This window comes from Oryctolagus cuniculus, chromosome 5 (genome assembly GCF_051225735.1).
Source record: "Oryctolagus cuniculus isolate XC-2025 breed Fujian yellow rabbit chromosome 5, ASM5122573v1, whole genome shotgun sequence".
NCBI classification, from domain to species: Eukaryota; Metazoa; Chordata; class Mammalia; order Lagomorpha; family Leporidae; genus Oryctolagus; species Oryctolagus cuniculus.
Window position 1 is genome coordinate 127,182,139 of NC_142871.1, and position 15,414 is coordinate 127,197,552.

The 15,414-nt window shown below is 40.4% G+C and overlaps 1 protein-coding gene across 8 annotated transcripts in view; it reads right to left on the minus strand.

The window, feature by feature from the left end:
- Positions 1 to 15,414, minus strand: part of UBR2 (ubiquitin protein ligase E3 component n-recognin 2) — a 119,317-nt gene that overhangs the window by 35,014 nt on the left and 68,889 nt on the right. For 6 of the 8 annotated variants that reach the window (XR_016234606.1, XR_011388680.2, XR_016234607.1 and 3 more), the window contains exons 16-26: positions 14,191 to 14,252; positions 13,509 to 13,619; positions 12,890 to 12,955; positions 10,882 to 11,004; positions 10,676 to 10,739; positions 9,479 to 9,603; positions 8,169 to 8,221; positions 5,980 to 6,082; positions 5,246 to 5,294; positions 4,681 to 4,835; positions 3,073 to 3,175 (exon numbers count right to left, since the gene is read on the minus strand). Coding sequence is in view for 5 of the 8 variants with exons in the window: in XM_070074089.2 (XP_069930190.1) it covers positions 3,073 to 3,175; positions 4,681 to 4,835; positions 5,246 to 5,294; positions 5,980 to 6,082; positions 8,169 to 8,221; positions 9,479 to 9,603; positions 10,676 to 10,739; positions 10,882 to 11,004; positions 12,890 to 12,955; positions 13,509 to 13,619; positions 14,191 to 14,252 (1,014 nt within the window). In the remaining 3 variants the exon portion in view is untranslated. The remainder of the gene's footprint in view (positions 1 to 3,072; positions 3,176 to 4,680; positions 4,836 to 5,245; positions 5,295 to 5,979; positions 6,083 to 8,168; positions 8,222 to 9,478; positions 9,604 to 10,675; positions 10,740 to 10,881; positions 11,005 to 12,889; positions 12,956 to 13,508; positions 13,620 to 14,190; positions 14,253 to 15,414) is intronic. The other 2 variants (XM_089333954.1, XM_089333955.1) reach the window with 1 other exon arrangement.

The window sequence follows — 15,414 nt, forward strand, 5'->3', positions numbered from 1 at the left end:
AAATAATAATGATAGCTGACTACAAAACACTGAACAATTAAAAAAAAATTAAACCCTAAACAACAACAAAAAGATCCAAAGTTGCCACCATTTCAGGTAACCATTAGCCCAACTGCTTATTCTGAAAATTAACAGTACTTCACCTCTTAAAGGATGTCTATAACAAACGGTTCAAGAGTGTGTGAAGACTGCAAAATACTATTAAATCTTAGATAGCAGGTATGTGCATATTTATTATACAACTTTTTTTTAAAGCTTTTATTTAATGAATATACTTTTCATAGGTACAACTTCAGGAATATAGTGGTTTTTCCCCCATACCCATCCTCTCTCCCCCACTCCTGTCCTACCTCCTACTCCCTCTCGCATCCCATTCTTCAAGTTCATGTTTTAATTAACTTTATATACAGAAGACTAACTATACTAAGTAAAGATTTCAACAGTTTGCACACATACACACACATAATGTAAAAAGTACTGTTTGAAAACAAGTTTTGCAGTTAATTCTCATAGTACAACTCAGTAAGGACAGAGGTCCTACATGGGGAGTAAATGCACAGTGACTTCTGTTGTTAATTTAGTAATTAACACTCTTATTTATTTATTTTATTTTTATTTACTTGACAGAGTTAGACAGTGAGACAGAGAGACAGAGAGAAAGGTCTTCCCTCCATTGGTTCACCCCCTAAATGGCCGCTACAGCCGGAGCTATGCTGATCTGAAGCCAGGAGCCAGGTGCCACCTCCTGGTCTCCCATGTGGGTGCAGGTGCCCAAGCACTTGGGCCATCCTCCACTGCCTTCCCAGGCCACAGCAAAGAGCTGGACTGGAAGAGGAGCAACCGGGACTAGAACCCGGTGTCCACATGGGATGCCGGCACTGCAGGCGGAGGATTAGCCAAGTGAGCCATGACACTGGCCCCTAACACTCTTATTTATGACCTCAGTGGTCACCTGAGGCTCTTGCCATGAGCTGCCACAGCTATGGAAGCCTTTTGTGACAGTTTTTAGACAAGGCCATAAGCAAAGTGGAAGTTCTCGTCTCCCTTCAGGGAAAAGTCTATTGTACAACTCTTTCAACTTTCCATATGATGTTTGAAACTTTTAAAACATTCCCCTGGTCTTCTTTTTTATTTTTTAAGATTTTATTTATTTATTTTGAAAGGTAGAGTTACAGACAGAGAAAAAGGTTTTTCCATCTGCTGGTTCACTCCTCAAATGGCTGCAAAGGCTGGAGCTGGGCCAATCCGAAGCCAGGAGCCAGGAGCTTCTTCCAGGTCTCCCATAGGGGTGCAGGGGCCCAAGGACTTGGGCCATCTTCTGCTTTCTCAGGCATTAGCAGGGAGCTGGATCAGAAGTGGAGCAGCCAGGACATGAACGGGCACCCAGATGGGATGCTGGCACCACAGGCAGAGGCTTAGCCTACTATGCCACAGCGCCGGGCCCCTCCCAGGCCTTCTACGTAAAGCCTTACTTTGTATAAAACGATATTCTAATCCCCTATGACTGATTAAAAACATTTTTTTAGAGTCAGAAAGACAGCTCACTTCAAATGCTCCACTCCTCAAATGCCTTTAGCAGTCAGGGTTGGACCAGATCATAGACAAGAGCCAGGGATTCAATTCAGTTTTCTCACATGGGTGGCAGGGACTTAATCACTGGAGCCATCATCTGCTGTCTCTCAGGAAGCTGGAATCGGGAGCGGAGGTAGGACTTGAACCCAGGCACTCTGATATGAGATATGGGCCTTCTAAGCGGTGTCTTAAGCAGTAGGCCAAATGTTGAACCTCTTCTTGTTTTTAATACTGCAGAATTTTATTTTCATAAGATAATAGCAAAAATTTAAAAATGAAATTCTGATGGTATACTTTTTGTTTTAAAAGTATATTGTAGGGGCCCGTGCTATGGCAAAGTGGGTAAAGCCGCCGGCTGTGGTGCCAGCATCCCATATGGGCACCGGTTTGAGTCCTGGATGCTCCATTTCCGATCCAGCTCTCTGCTGTGGCCTGGGAAAGCAGTAGAAGATGGCCCAAGTGCTTGGGTCCTTTCACCCTCGTGGGAGACCTGGAAGAAGCTCCTGGCTCCTGGCTTCAGATCGGCACAGCTCTGGGCCATTTGGGGAGTGAACCAGCGCATGGAAGTCTTCCCTCTTCTCTCTCGCTCTTTTTTTTTTTTTTGAGAGGCAGAGTTATAGACAGTGAGAGACAGAAAGGTCTTCCTTCCCATTGGTTCACTCCCCAAATGGCTGCTACAGCCAGCGCTTCACTGATCCAAAGCCAGGAGCCAGGTGCTTCTTCCTGGTCTCCCATGCGGGTGCAGGGGCCCAAGCACCTGGGCCATCCTCCACTGCCCTCCTGGGCCACTGCAGAGAGCTGGACTGGAAGTGGAGAAACTGGGACTAGAACCAGTGCCCCTATGGGATGCCAGTGCCGCAGGTGGAGGATTAACCAAGTGAGCCACGGCGCCGGCCCCTGGCTCGCTCTATGTAACTCTATCTTTCAAATAAAAACAAAAAAGGATATTGTAGAATTTAATTGCGTGTGTTATTCCCATTAAAAACTAAGAACTCCTCATGACTTCTTGATTTTTTCTGACAAATTTTATATACTACAGGATAAGCCTTTGGCACAGTGGTTAAGATACTGACTAGGACACCCGCATCCCATATCAGAGTTCCTGGTTTTGAATTCTGGCTCTGTTCTGCTCCTGATTCCAGCCTTCTATTCATGTGCACTCTGAGAGGAAGCAGGTAGTTGGTTTGCCACCACCATGTGGATTGAGTTTCTAGGTCCTGGGTATTTGGGGAGTGAACCAGTAGATGGGCATTCTCTGCCTCTCAAATAATAAAGAAACTACAAAAGTATATGTATTTTAATTAGTATAGCCCTAAGTACTTTTATATAAATATATCAGGATTAATATAGTACCATACACAGATTAATACATATGGCCTCAAATATCTGACTTCACTATTACCCACTTAGAACCAATATGATCAAATAAAAAAGGTTCTAAATGGATTATTTGAAATCACTTATATCTTGAGTTAGGTTTAGGAAAAAGCATATACATACTTGAAATCTTCTGGGTGAAGGTAAACGTTACTACATGCTCTTCCATGGCATTTTCTAAATGCTGCTTTTCTTCTTGTAGTGCCATTCCAATTAAATGTAACACCTCAAATAAAATGTTTTATAATTTTTAGTAAAAAACTACATATTTTATAAGAAATGAAGTAATTTATTTACTATTTAAAAAGTTAAACTATGAAAGACTAAATGCAACCAAAAATAATTTAAAGTACTGATTTTAATAAATTCACACACTGATGTTCATTTTCTAATAAAGGATTCTTGGCAAGGAAAACAAAATTTTCTAATTTAAAGAGGAAGGGTCTTCCACTGTGATTTCTTTGGGTAAGCTAAAACTACCTCTGATGTGACTAGCAACTCATCTGTGGTGTGCTTTGCAGTTTTACTCCATACCTACACCATAGTCTTAAAATTCCTTACCAGACTTCTAAGAAAGTATCTTAACTATCTTGAATCTACTTGCATGTTCACTTCTCTTATCCTACTCCCTAATTTTTGAAGGACATGTGTGGTGTGCCTGTATCTTTCTTTCCATGGGGGCAACTGTGGCTGTCAGAAACTGGGAAACACCAGGCCAGCCTGAATGACTAAAGCTAATGTATACATAAGTTAAGTACTGTTCCTTCCTTTCTTCTCCATCATTCCCCACACATCTTTTGCTCACATACACTGACAGTCTCTAGTGCACCACAATTCCATGCTTTTACATTTAAAACATAAGGTTATAAATGGGAGGGGGGTGCAAGTGTACACACACCTTAGCCAATGAGACAGTTGCGCCTGCTGAGACAATCCAAAGAATGGTAAGCTTTGGAGGACGGCTTGCCTTCATCTGAATCCTGGCTTTCCTGCTTTCAAGCTATATTCCCTCAGGGAACCCCTCTGAGCCTATGTCATCATCTATAACATAGAAAAAAACAGCTTCCCTCCAGAGTTCTGAGGATCACACATACTGTACGTGAAGTGCCCAGCACAGAGTAGGCAGTGTATTAATCATTGTTATGATGTCACTTATTACTTAACATAGGAAGTTAACTGAGCCTCACTGAAACTTGGCTTTCTCATCTATATGATGGAAAAAGTTGTATCTGTTCATAGGAATGCTGTGTAAATTCAATGAGATAATGTAAGAATGACTTAACATTAAAGCTATAAGGTAAAATACAAACAAGCTACTCAATTTGGCACTGATTAGCTAGCTATAGGACCATAAGTCTCCAAGTCTTAATTTCTCTAATTGCAAAGTATGGATATTTATGTACTCTAGTTTTTTAATTTTTTGAGAGAATTAATTGAGAAACATATGTGAAGGATAAAAAAATTATCCAATACCACAGTACTTAATGTACAAAGATGAGGGTCAATCCGAGAGAGACAGATTAGTCAATGGCACCAAGATAATCACAAACATATGGTATTAAAAAATCTGTCAGATACTCATTTTCATTGTCAGACAAAAAAGCAGTAACGATATACGTAATTTCAAACAATACATTTTTCTTCTAATTTTTCTGTGTATAGATACTGACAAGAGTATTTTAGCTTTTACTGAAAACACACTAACACATAAAGGCATGTCTTCAAACCTACCCTTTGCAGCATGGATTCTGACCAGGCATATCCATTATGTTCCACAGCCCACTGCAGTATTGTTCTCATGATGCACAACAGGACATCTGACTGCAAAATGTTAACCAGACTTGCAAACAAAGGGCAGAACGGAGGCAAAACTGGAGGGGGAAGTGCTGCAAATAAAGTTGTTATTGGTTGCTTTTGTAGAACGTGCTGAAAAAGACCGCCTTTTTGTTAGACACTTTTGATGGTCTTCACTCAAAGAATGCTCATTAATATGCATCTTAAAGCCATATTTTATAGTCTCAAAGTCAGCAGGATGCAGTAGAACAGCTACCTAAATAGCAGCAGTATAAAGGAAAGCCTTTCTTTCCCCTAGAAATGTCTTCAGATCTGAGATAAAACCATTAACCCAGAGGTGACTCAATACAGACTATTCCTACGTTAACATACTCATTATTCCTTTGAATGTTCACTTGGAAAGCTTATTATTAAATCTTTCATTCTACCAAGGACAATCATCATAGGTAATAGACAATAATGTTAAACAAGTGAATTTTGTGGAAAGCAAAAATAAAAGTACCTGTATCTTCTCTATTTTGTCTTTTCAATTTCCGTTGAGCTTCTTCTGCCTGATAAAAAAGAAAGTAATTTGGGTAGGGAGTTAGCAATGCAAAGCAACTTAGTATCCAAAATCAGTGACCTAAGTCCTCTTGGCTGTATTATCTTCTGATTTTGATCCTCAGTGTTATAGCCTCCCCTCCCAATACAGATATATCAAGGTTAATTTTTTCCCATTAAAAGAATCCCAAAATGAATTCTTTGTTGCTTTAAAATACAATGAAAATATGCACAAACCAAAACCAAAAAATTGTAAGGTCTGAGCTGGTTCTATATGTTTCAAAAACAAAAGCTTCATGTTTAAATTCTGTTTAATGTTATTTATGGAAAAAGTGCTTTTAGTGAACACCGATACAAGGCAAAATTTAACTATCCAAGAATGATTTGGAAAACTATCTAAATCTCTATGGAAAAAGCATGTTAATTGGTACCAATTCTGAAGTGTGTATATAAAGTGGATTACAAGGTTGAAAATTTATCCTCAAAAGCCAATAAAATAAAATTACATGTGTATGTATGTAATTGTACACAGAACACTGGGAGGGGGCAATTGACCCAACATTTCAGGTGGTGGTATTCTATTCATACTCTACCTTTTAAAATATTTTCCAAGCTTCCTACAATGAAAATGTATCCTTCTTCAATCTGAAAAGCCATAAAACTTTTCCCTGCCGTACTTTTAATTTCCACAATTACCTTGGACTGCTCTGCCCTTGAAAAGTGATAGAAATACAAATTGAACTCTTTGGCACATTCTGGTTTCAGTTCGTACATGCCTCGTCCTGTTAATCCAGGTTTCCTAGGAAAGAAAGGCCCTTAGACTATAATTACTGGTCAAATACTAATTCATGAGACAGTTTTAGATACTAGCATAAGAAAGAACTCTCGCATATTGCCTGTGGGCGTTAAGCTGAAACTTATGTTCTGTGAGTGAATTTGGCAATCTAAAACCAAGCTTTGTGTGCATGTATTTTATCCAGCACATCCACTTTGAATTTATTCTAACTGGACAACTGAATGTGATGGACACAGATACGGCAACAATATAAACAATCAAACACTATTCTGTATTTTGACATGTAAAGATACTTGTGATGACTTCCATTGACTGCAAAAAGCAGGTACAATATTGGGGTTTAGAGAATTTTCCTAAACAAATTACAAAACCCAGAAGTCAAATAGGATAGAAACATTTTTCAAAACATTTTTGTGAAAAAAAAATCACAGAGCTAAGAACCAGACAAGAAGAAAGTACCTGCAATATATTTACTAAAATAAGAATATCTCTAATATACAAAAAAGCACACATGACACAGTAAGACAAGGATAACCACAAAGAAAAATGCATGAAAGGATGAATGAATATAAATGGCTAAAAAAGTAAGAGAAAACCTTCAAGTTCACTGGTAGTTAAAGTAATACAAATTAAAACAGGGTAACATTTTCCACTCATATAATGTGTGGAAACTAAGACTGTACATATCAGAGTGTTGGCAAAGCTACAGCGTACTCTCATACACTCCCCCAAGTGGAAGTGTAAATTGCTGATATTTTTTGGAAGGTAATTTGGGTGTATTAAAATGCCTTCCTTTTGATCTATCCAAGAAATACTTCCACATTTGAAAATATTGAAGTGGGGGTGCGAGTTTGACCTTGGTTGAGATACATTGCACATCAGGGTGCCTGGGTCTGATTGTAGCTTCCTACCAATGCAGACCCTGGGAAGCAGTGGTGAAGGCTCAAGTACTGGGTCCCCTGCCACCCACATGTGGGACCCTAACTGAGTTTTTGGCTCTGAGTTTTAACCCAGTCCTGCCATGGCCACTGTAGAGATGAGTGGAGTGAACCACAGATGGGTGCTCTGTCTGTCTGCCTCTACCTCTCAAAAAAGAAAGAGAGGAAGGACAGAAGGAAAGAAACACGTGTCAGTGATATGTGCACCACGCTGTTCAACCCTAGTTTACAGTAGAGAAAATCTGGAGGTTAAATATTCATCACTAGGGAAGAGGTTAAGTATATTGCAGTACAGTACTGGACTGCAAAGAACTGAAGCAAGGAATGAAGTGGGCCTTTATGTACTGATAAGGCAAGTTTTAAGTAAAAATAAATAAATCCCCCAAAGATATAAACATAAAGAAATAGCTTATTAAATTTAATTTAAAAATGTTACAGAACAGTAAATATAAAATGAACCCATTTTTGTTCAAGTATGTATCTTCCTAGCCCCTTACACACAGGTCGATACAAGCACTCACAAGTTTAGCAAAAAAAGTTCAGAGGCACACATCTAAGTACAACAGAGGCACCAGAGTGGCTGGACTATGGGTGATTTCTTTTTTACTTCACAGCTTTCTGTGCTTTTCTCTAAAAGCACGAATTGTCTTCATAATCAGCAAAGATAAAGATACAGCCACTGAGGTGGGGACTAAGGAAAAAAGCAGCACTGAGAAAATGCCTCAACAACTTCCGGGGAAAAGTAGCTTATTGACTGGGGAATCACACAGGACCCCAGAACAGGCAGAAGCCACCCCACACTTAGGTGGCACACTCACATGGAAACAAAGAGAGTAATTTTAGGAACCTGCAATGCATTAGTTCATTGCTTAGGTTAATTTCTATTACTTGGAACCATCAGCTATGAACAGCTGTTTTGAGTGCTATGAAAACTCTCACAATGCTTTTTTTCATTTGCTGAGTGCAGGGGTAGACCATAAAGTGAAATGTCAGTGAGCAATCTAATTCTGAACTATAACTTGAAAATGTTTGTTCATACTCTGAAAGCAACAACTTCACTCTCAGTTCCACCACAGGGAACATTCTAACAAAGAAGAGTGTAATTAAAAACCAAACGAGACAGAGGATGAAATAATAGGAAGTAAACTCACTTGAAATGGGCAACTGCTTCGATTACACCCTCCATGCCAGTTTCCTTGTTCTCCTGAAAGTACAGGAAATATATGTGCTTCAAGTTAGTAATAACTGCTAGCATTCTGGGCAGTATGCATTGAACCCTCCCAGCAATCCTATGAGGTGGATACACTCTTTTTTTTTTTTTTTTTTTTTTTGACAGGCAGAGTGGACAGTGAGAGAGAGAGACAGAGAGAAAGGTCTTCCTTTGCCGTTGGTTCACCCTCCAATGGCTGCCGCGGCCGGCGCACCGCGCTGATCTGATGGCAGGAGCCAGGTGCTTCTCCTGGTCTCCCGTGGGGTGCAGGGTCCAAGTACTTGGGCCATCCTCCACTGTACTCCCAGGCCACAGCAGAGAGCTGGCCTGGAAGAGGGGCAACCGGGACAGAATCCGGCGCCCCGACCGGGACTAGAACCCGGTGTGCCGGCGCCACGAGGCGGAGGATTAGCCTAGTGAGCCGCGGCGCCGGCCATGACTTTTATTTTACATTCACTAAAATGAGATAATGGTTCATTATTAAGGAGTCTTTGGATGCTTGGGAAGGAAAAACTTCAGGAAAACTACTTAACACAGGTGAACAGGTATTTCTTACCTTCCTCAATTTAGTAGGTTATAAAGGGCTATCTATCCCCATGGTAAGTTTGTACGAAAGACCCTGTTAATGCCTCTTCCTTTATAATGAATAAAAAAATCCAGCTCTAAGGCTTACTTTATTTTCAGTGCCTTTTTTTTTTCAAGGCTTTATCACAGAAGATTCTTTTTTTTTTTTTTGGACAGGCAGAGTGGACAGTGAGAGAGAGACAGACAGAGAGAAAGGTCTTCCTTTATCGTTCGTTCACCCTCTAATGGCCGCTGCAGCCAGCGCACCGCGCTGATCCAAAGCCAGGAGCCAGGTGCTTCTCCTGGTCTCCCATGTGGGTGCAGGGCCCAGGGACTTGGGCCATCCTCCACTGCACTACCGGGCCACAGGAGAGAGCTGCATTGGAAGAGGGGCAACCGGGACAGAATCCGGTGCCCCGACCGGTACTAGAACCCGGTGTGACGGTGCACAAGGTGGAGGATTAGCCTAGTGAACTGCGGCGCCGTTCCACAGAAGATTCTATTCCAATTCTGCTTCCAACTGCTAATGTTTAGTCTTCTCTTTTCTAATTAAAATAAGTTACTGGAGTTACATACATCTTAGAACCATCATTTTTACAACTGTGAAAAAGGTACACAGAAGTAAATCTAGATATGTGATAGACAGGGAAGGATTTCTTTAAGCTTTTTATAAATGTAGGCACTCACATCTTCAGGGAGAGACTTCACCAATTCACTATGAGCCATGGGTTTGATGCTCAACTGATGGATAATCTCTCGCTTAATTTCATCTGTAGCATCTACCTGTCCAACTCCAGGACTGAATCTCTCTCCTGTTAAACATAAAGAAGTATAAACACACACATATTAAGAGAATCACAATATTTACATGGTACATGTAAACCCCAGGCAGCATGATAGAATTCTCTAAGGTCTCTCCACACAATGGGAAAGCAACGACTGATCTGGCAACAACAGAGGGAGAGGGCAGCTCCTGACCATCCTCCTGAGCCTCCGTCTCAACAGATGAGTGCAGGCCTTAGGCCGTGGAGACAGCGTTGCTTGCTGTATTGGAAGGGTGGCTCAGAGGGCTGAGAAAGGAGTCACTGAAGTCAAGGAACGACTCTCACTCCCTCGTCCTGGCAGTGGCAAGGAGGGAGAGCTTTCCTCCCCCACCTACACCGAACTTCCTCACTGCTATGACCTCCTGACAGCAGCCAGACGCTTCTGCGCTGAGGCCTGTAGAGGGTCTGAAATAGTAGGGGTGGTGGGAGAAGACAAGGGATAAAAGGATATCTAAAAATATTAATTTCAGGGAATGAAAAATTGAAACTAAAATTACAGGGAATAAGAAATGAAATCTGTATCTATTTGCTATAGGTCTACAATAATTTGGAATTATTATATTCCAGGTCAAGAAGACAATTTTGCACCACAAAACTATGTAGAGAAACACAGCTAAAATATATGAAAGGGCTTCACAAAGTTTGTGGAAAAAGGATTTAAAAGACTATTTTGGTACAAAAAATTTTTGAAATCCATGTTTAGTTTATTCCTATGTGTTTTCCAAGAATTGCTGAAGAGCCCTTGTAACATTTAATAGCTTCTAAATATCCTATTCCTTGCTAGCTAATGTTGACCCTTTTTTTTTTTCACAAAATATACACAGCATTCCAGTTTGTTCTACTTTAGTAACTGTATGTTCTCCTTTTCCCACAGCACCACAATACTGTTAGTCTCAACATTACAGTAACCAGTGGGGAAAAAAGGATTTTCCAATTCTCTTCCCTTAAAACTGAGTACACAGCCTCTCAAAACAAAAGAAACACAGTTCAGAAATTTTAAACTATTTTGTACTATGAAATCCAACATAATTAACAAATGTCTCAAACAGTCTAAACTTACCAACAAGCATTATAATGAGGTATAGCATTTCTTCTATTAGAGTATTGTTTTGCTGAACAACATCCTATAACGTGGGGGAGAGGGGAGATAAATTTCTGAGATAAGAATATGCATCTTGCATATTAACTCAGATGATCAACATATCCAGAAAGAATATAAGATACTTCTTTAGTGATCTGTTGTGGTCTCACAGAATATGTTCTTACCTTATGAGTGATCTCGGAACTAAATCTTTTCCCATAGTCCGGAGTACTGAAAATCTGATAAAGTTCAAAGCGACTGAGCATTATCATCAGGAAATGATTTGGATCCATCATGGAGACACCTGTCTTTTTTGTTTGTTGGAGACAAAGGGAAAAGAGAAAGGTTAAAAGGGCCATTAAACAATTAGTGAGAAATACTTGGGTTTGCACAACAGCAAACAGCTTACTTGGTTACCAACCCCAATAAAAGATGAAAACCTATTTAGTTTTAGTCCCTAATTCTGACAGCTGACAAGTGTGGACAGGACTCTAAACTGGTAAAACAAAACAAAAACACAAAGAAACAAACCCACAAAACCTAAGCTCACATATCAAAATAACACAGACTATGAGTTCTCTTCCTTTCAATGCTTTTAATTCAGCTTCAAAGTTTTATTTTAGGGTTCTTCGATCACTTTTTGAACATCAGTGAAGGTTCTGGTATTTTAATTTTTAAAGATTTTATTTATTTATTTTGAAAGTCAAAGTCCGAGTTACAGAGAGATGGGGGAGAAAGAGAGAGAGAGAGAGAGAGACAAAATCTTCCATCTGCTAGTTCACTCCCCAGATGACTGTAACTGCCAACATTGGGCCAGGTCTGAGCCAGGAGCCAGGAGCTTCATCTGGGTCTCCCCTGTGGGTGCAGGGGCCCAAACACCTGGGCCATGTTCTGATGCCCTGATGCTGGCACTGCAGGCAGAGGATTAACTTACTGCGCCTCGGCGCTGGGCCCCCCAGTTCTCCTTTAATACCATTTGTATAAACCCTAAAGCCACCTAGATTTTAATTTATTTTGAATTACTTTTCTTTTCTGAAATTTACATTTCTTGATTTTATTTTTTGATAATTACCAAATCCATTCAGCAATAACATGGGAAGGATTAGAAAGTAACAAGTATTGTGCCAGGCAAAAGGGACAAAAAAAACAAGACACAGCTGCTATGCTTGGGCTGAGGGGCTTGGAGGATGAAAAATAAAGAGGTCAGCAATCCAGGGTATGAGTGCAGTGGTAGGGATCAGTAGTAGCAGGCTATGGGAGCTCACAAGAGGGATGCACAGCCATGTTTCAGTGCTATTATGTAAAGATTTCTGGAGAAAGTGACACTAAACACTGAGATACACAGGAAAGCAAGTTAGCTTGGTGAACGGAAAAGGAAGGGGTGGGTAATCCTGGGAGTAAAAAACAAATATGCAGGCTGGCGTTGCGGTTCACTAGGCTAATCCTCCGCCTGCGGAGCTGGCACACCAGGTTCTAGTCCCGGTTGGGACGCCGGATTCTGTCCTGGTTGCTCCTCTTCCAGTCCAGCTCTCTGCTGTGGCCCGGGAGTGCAGTGGAGGACAGCCCAAGTGCTTGGGCCCTGCACTACATATGAGACCAGGAGGAAGCACCTGGCTCCTGGCTTTGCATCAGTGCAGTGCGCCGGCCGTAGCAGCCACTTGAGGGGTGAACCAACAGAAAAAGGAAGACCTTTCTCTCTGTCTCTCTCTCACTGTCTAACTCTGCCTGTCAAAAAATAAACAAACAAACAAAAACCAAAAAAAAAATATGCAGAGTTTAAGACTAAAGAGGGCACACAGCAGAAGCCAGGAACTGCAATGTAGTTAAGTACTGCAGGCCTGGACAATTAGGGTAAGGGGCTTAAAATTAGTCAAAGACAATGAAGAAAGGTTGGCTTTCCGCTCTCTGATTTAAACAGCTGGGTAGACTGTAAAATAATTCACCAAGGTAGAGAACCTAAGACAGGAAGAAAGTATGGGGGAAATACGAGGAGTTATTTTGAACTCGTTAAATCTGAGATGTGTTCAGGAAACCTAGATGGACATATTCTCCAGGCTGTTAGCCACATGAGACTGAAGCCTAATAGAGAGGGCTAAGCTAGAATTATACTCATATTTAGGAGCAGTCACAAGCAAATAACAAGAAGCAAAAGACTCCCCACAATCTTTAAGGTAAATGCTTTTAATTTATTACCTGAAGCATTATTATATCCTTGTCAAACATCTCTCGTCTGCATTTCACATTATGGTAGTAATAAATCTAAAAAAATAATTAATTATATTGGGTAAGTGGGTTTTTATTGGTGCAGTTCCCTCCTCTCCCTTTTCTTCCCCAAAAGCACATGGTTTCTACACAAGTAAGAAAGTGTGTGTATGAGATGTGGTTTCCCGAACAGTTAACAACCATTTCAGCTATTAAAAATGTGGTTGGAGAAAGATCCATACCAAGCCTTAGAGAGGCTGAAAAATTAAAACACCAGCTTCAGTGCTGTGTTAAAAGGATTTAACCTTTTAACTCAATTTAATTTAAATAGATGAAATCTGGATTTGTTTTCTATCCAACTATACTCTAAAAAAATTATTTCAAAGAAAAACCAAGACCACCGTCATTCATTTCTACTTTGGATATTATTTCTGACAAACTATACATAAAAGTTGGTCAAAACAAAACTTTTGGTCTAACATTACATTTATATTTTTAAACAATTTTAATATAGATACTCAACTTTCAAAGACAAGCTCCTTGAAAGCTATAACCTTTACAGAAGCCAAAGAACAGAATGGAATCTCCCCATAGAACTAAAAACACATACCTGGTTTACTAGAGAGAATCCATTTCTTCTCCACATCCCAGCATGTACTTGGGCACATAACACAAGACATCTAAGAGGGTGTTCTATCAACATGGGTGGGCTAAGTTCACTCTAGGCATATAAAAAAAAATTTCCATAAAAACTCAGTGCTTTAAAGGTTAGTTGATAGAGGTGGACATTTTTATAAAAAGTTAGAATCATTTTAAGATATGTTTGTGGGATGATTAATTTTACATGTCAACTTAGCTAAACTTCAGTACCCAGTTTATAATCACCATCAGTAGATACTGCTACAGGGGTATTTCTTAATATGTGATTAACACTGAAATCAGTAGACTCTGAGTAAAGCACACGACCATCCACACAGTGGGTGGGCTCCATTAGTTCAGCTGAAGGTCTTAACGGAAAAGACTCAAGTACCCAGAAGAAGGAATTCTGCCTCTGGGATTGCCTTTGTACTCAAGACTGCAACATCGACTTTCCCCAGGCTGCTGGTCTGCCCTGCAGATTTCAGACTTGCCAGCACCCGGTAATCATGGGAGCCAATTCCTCAAAAATAAATCTCTCTCTCTATACATGTATCTTATTGGTTCTGTTTCTCAGAGAAACTCAGCCTAACAAAGTTTGTATCAAAGGGATTTAAAATACATGAATGCAATAAATAGGCATGAGTACTACTTACCAGAGGTAGGAGCTCTGGAAATTTATATGCTACTTCACTTTTGCTTAATAACACATGTAAACCTGCATGGAAGTAAAAACAAAATATTTCTAAATAAAAACATTTAGGGAAAAAAACCCTAAGTATTCACTCAACTTTATATGTAACTTTTTTTTTTTCCATTGAGAATCTATCAGGTCACAAATTATGATACAAAATGGGGGCCAGCATTGTGGCACAGCAGGTTAAGCTAGTTTGAGTTCTGGATACTGCTTCTAAACCAGCTTCCTGATAATGCACCTGGGAAAGCAGTGGAAGATGGCCCAAGCATCTGGGCCCAAGCCACCCAAACAGACCAGGATGGAATCCTGGCCCACACCTAGCTATTGCAGCCATTTAAGGAGTGAAACAGCAGATGGAAGATCTCTCTCTGTCTCTACCTCTTTCTCTGTAGTTCTACTTTTCACATAAATAATCTTTTTCAAAAAAAGATAAAATGAACTATATCTATATATGAAGCTTTTTCAATAGTTATTCTCATGAATATCTATATTAAGGGCACACTTTGAGCTAGTTTTAATTCCAGGTACCACCATACATACATACACTGATGACACTTTTAGAAGTAAATGTTAGGGGGCCGGCACTGTGGCACAGTGGGTTAACACCCTGGCCTGAAGCACTGGCATCCCATATGGGTGCCAGTTCGAGACCTGGCTGCTCCACTTCCTGTTTAGCTTTCTGCTATGGCCCAGGAAAGCAGCAGAAGATAGCCCAAGTCCTTGGGCCCCTGCACCGATGTGGGAGACCTGGAAGAAGCTCCTGGCTTCAGATCAGTGCAGCCCCAGCTGTTGTGGCCATTTCGGGAGTGAACCATCGGATGGAAGACCTCTCTCTCTCTCTGCCTCTCCTCTCCTCTCTCTGTGTAACTCTGACTTTCAAATAAATGAATAAATCTTCAAAAAAAAAAAAAAGTAAATGTTATATGTACAAAACAATTCATGTATATATCATGCCAATTTTAAGAGTTAGATTTCAGGGGCCAGCATTGTGGCACAGAAGGTTATGTCACTGCCTGAGACATTGGCATCCCGTATTGAAACACTGGTTCAAGTCCCAGCTGCTCTGGTTCCAATCCAGCTCTTTGCTAATACGTCTGGGAAGTCAGTAGAAGATGGCCTAAGCACTTGGGATCCTGCTACCCATCTGGAGACCCGGATGGAGTTCTAGGTTTCTGGCTTCGGC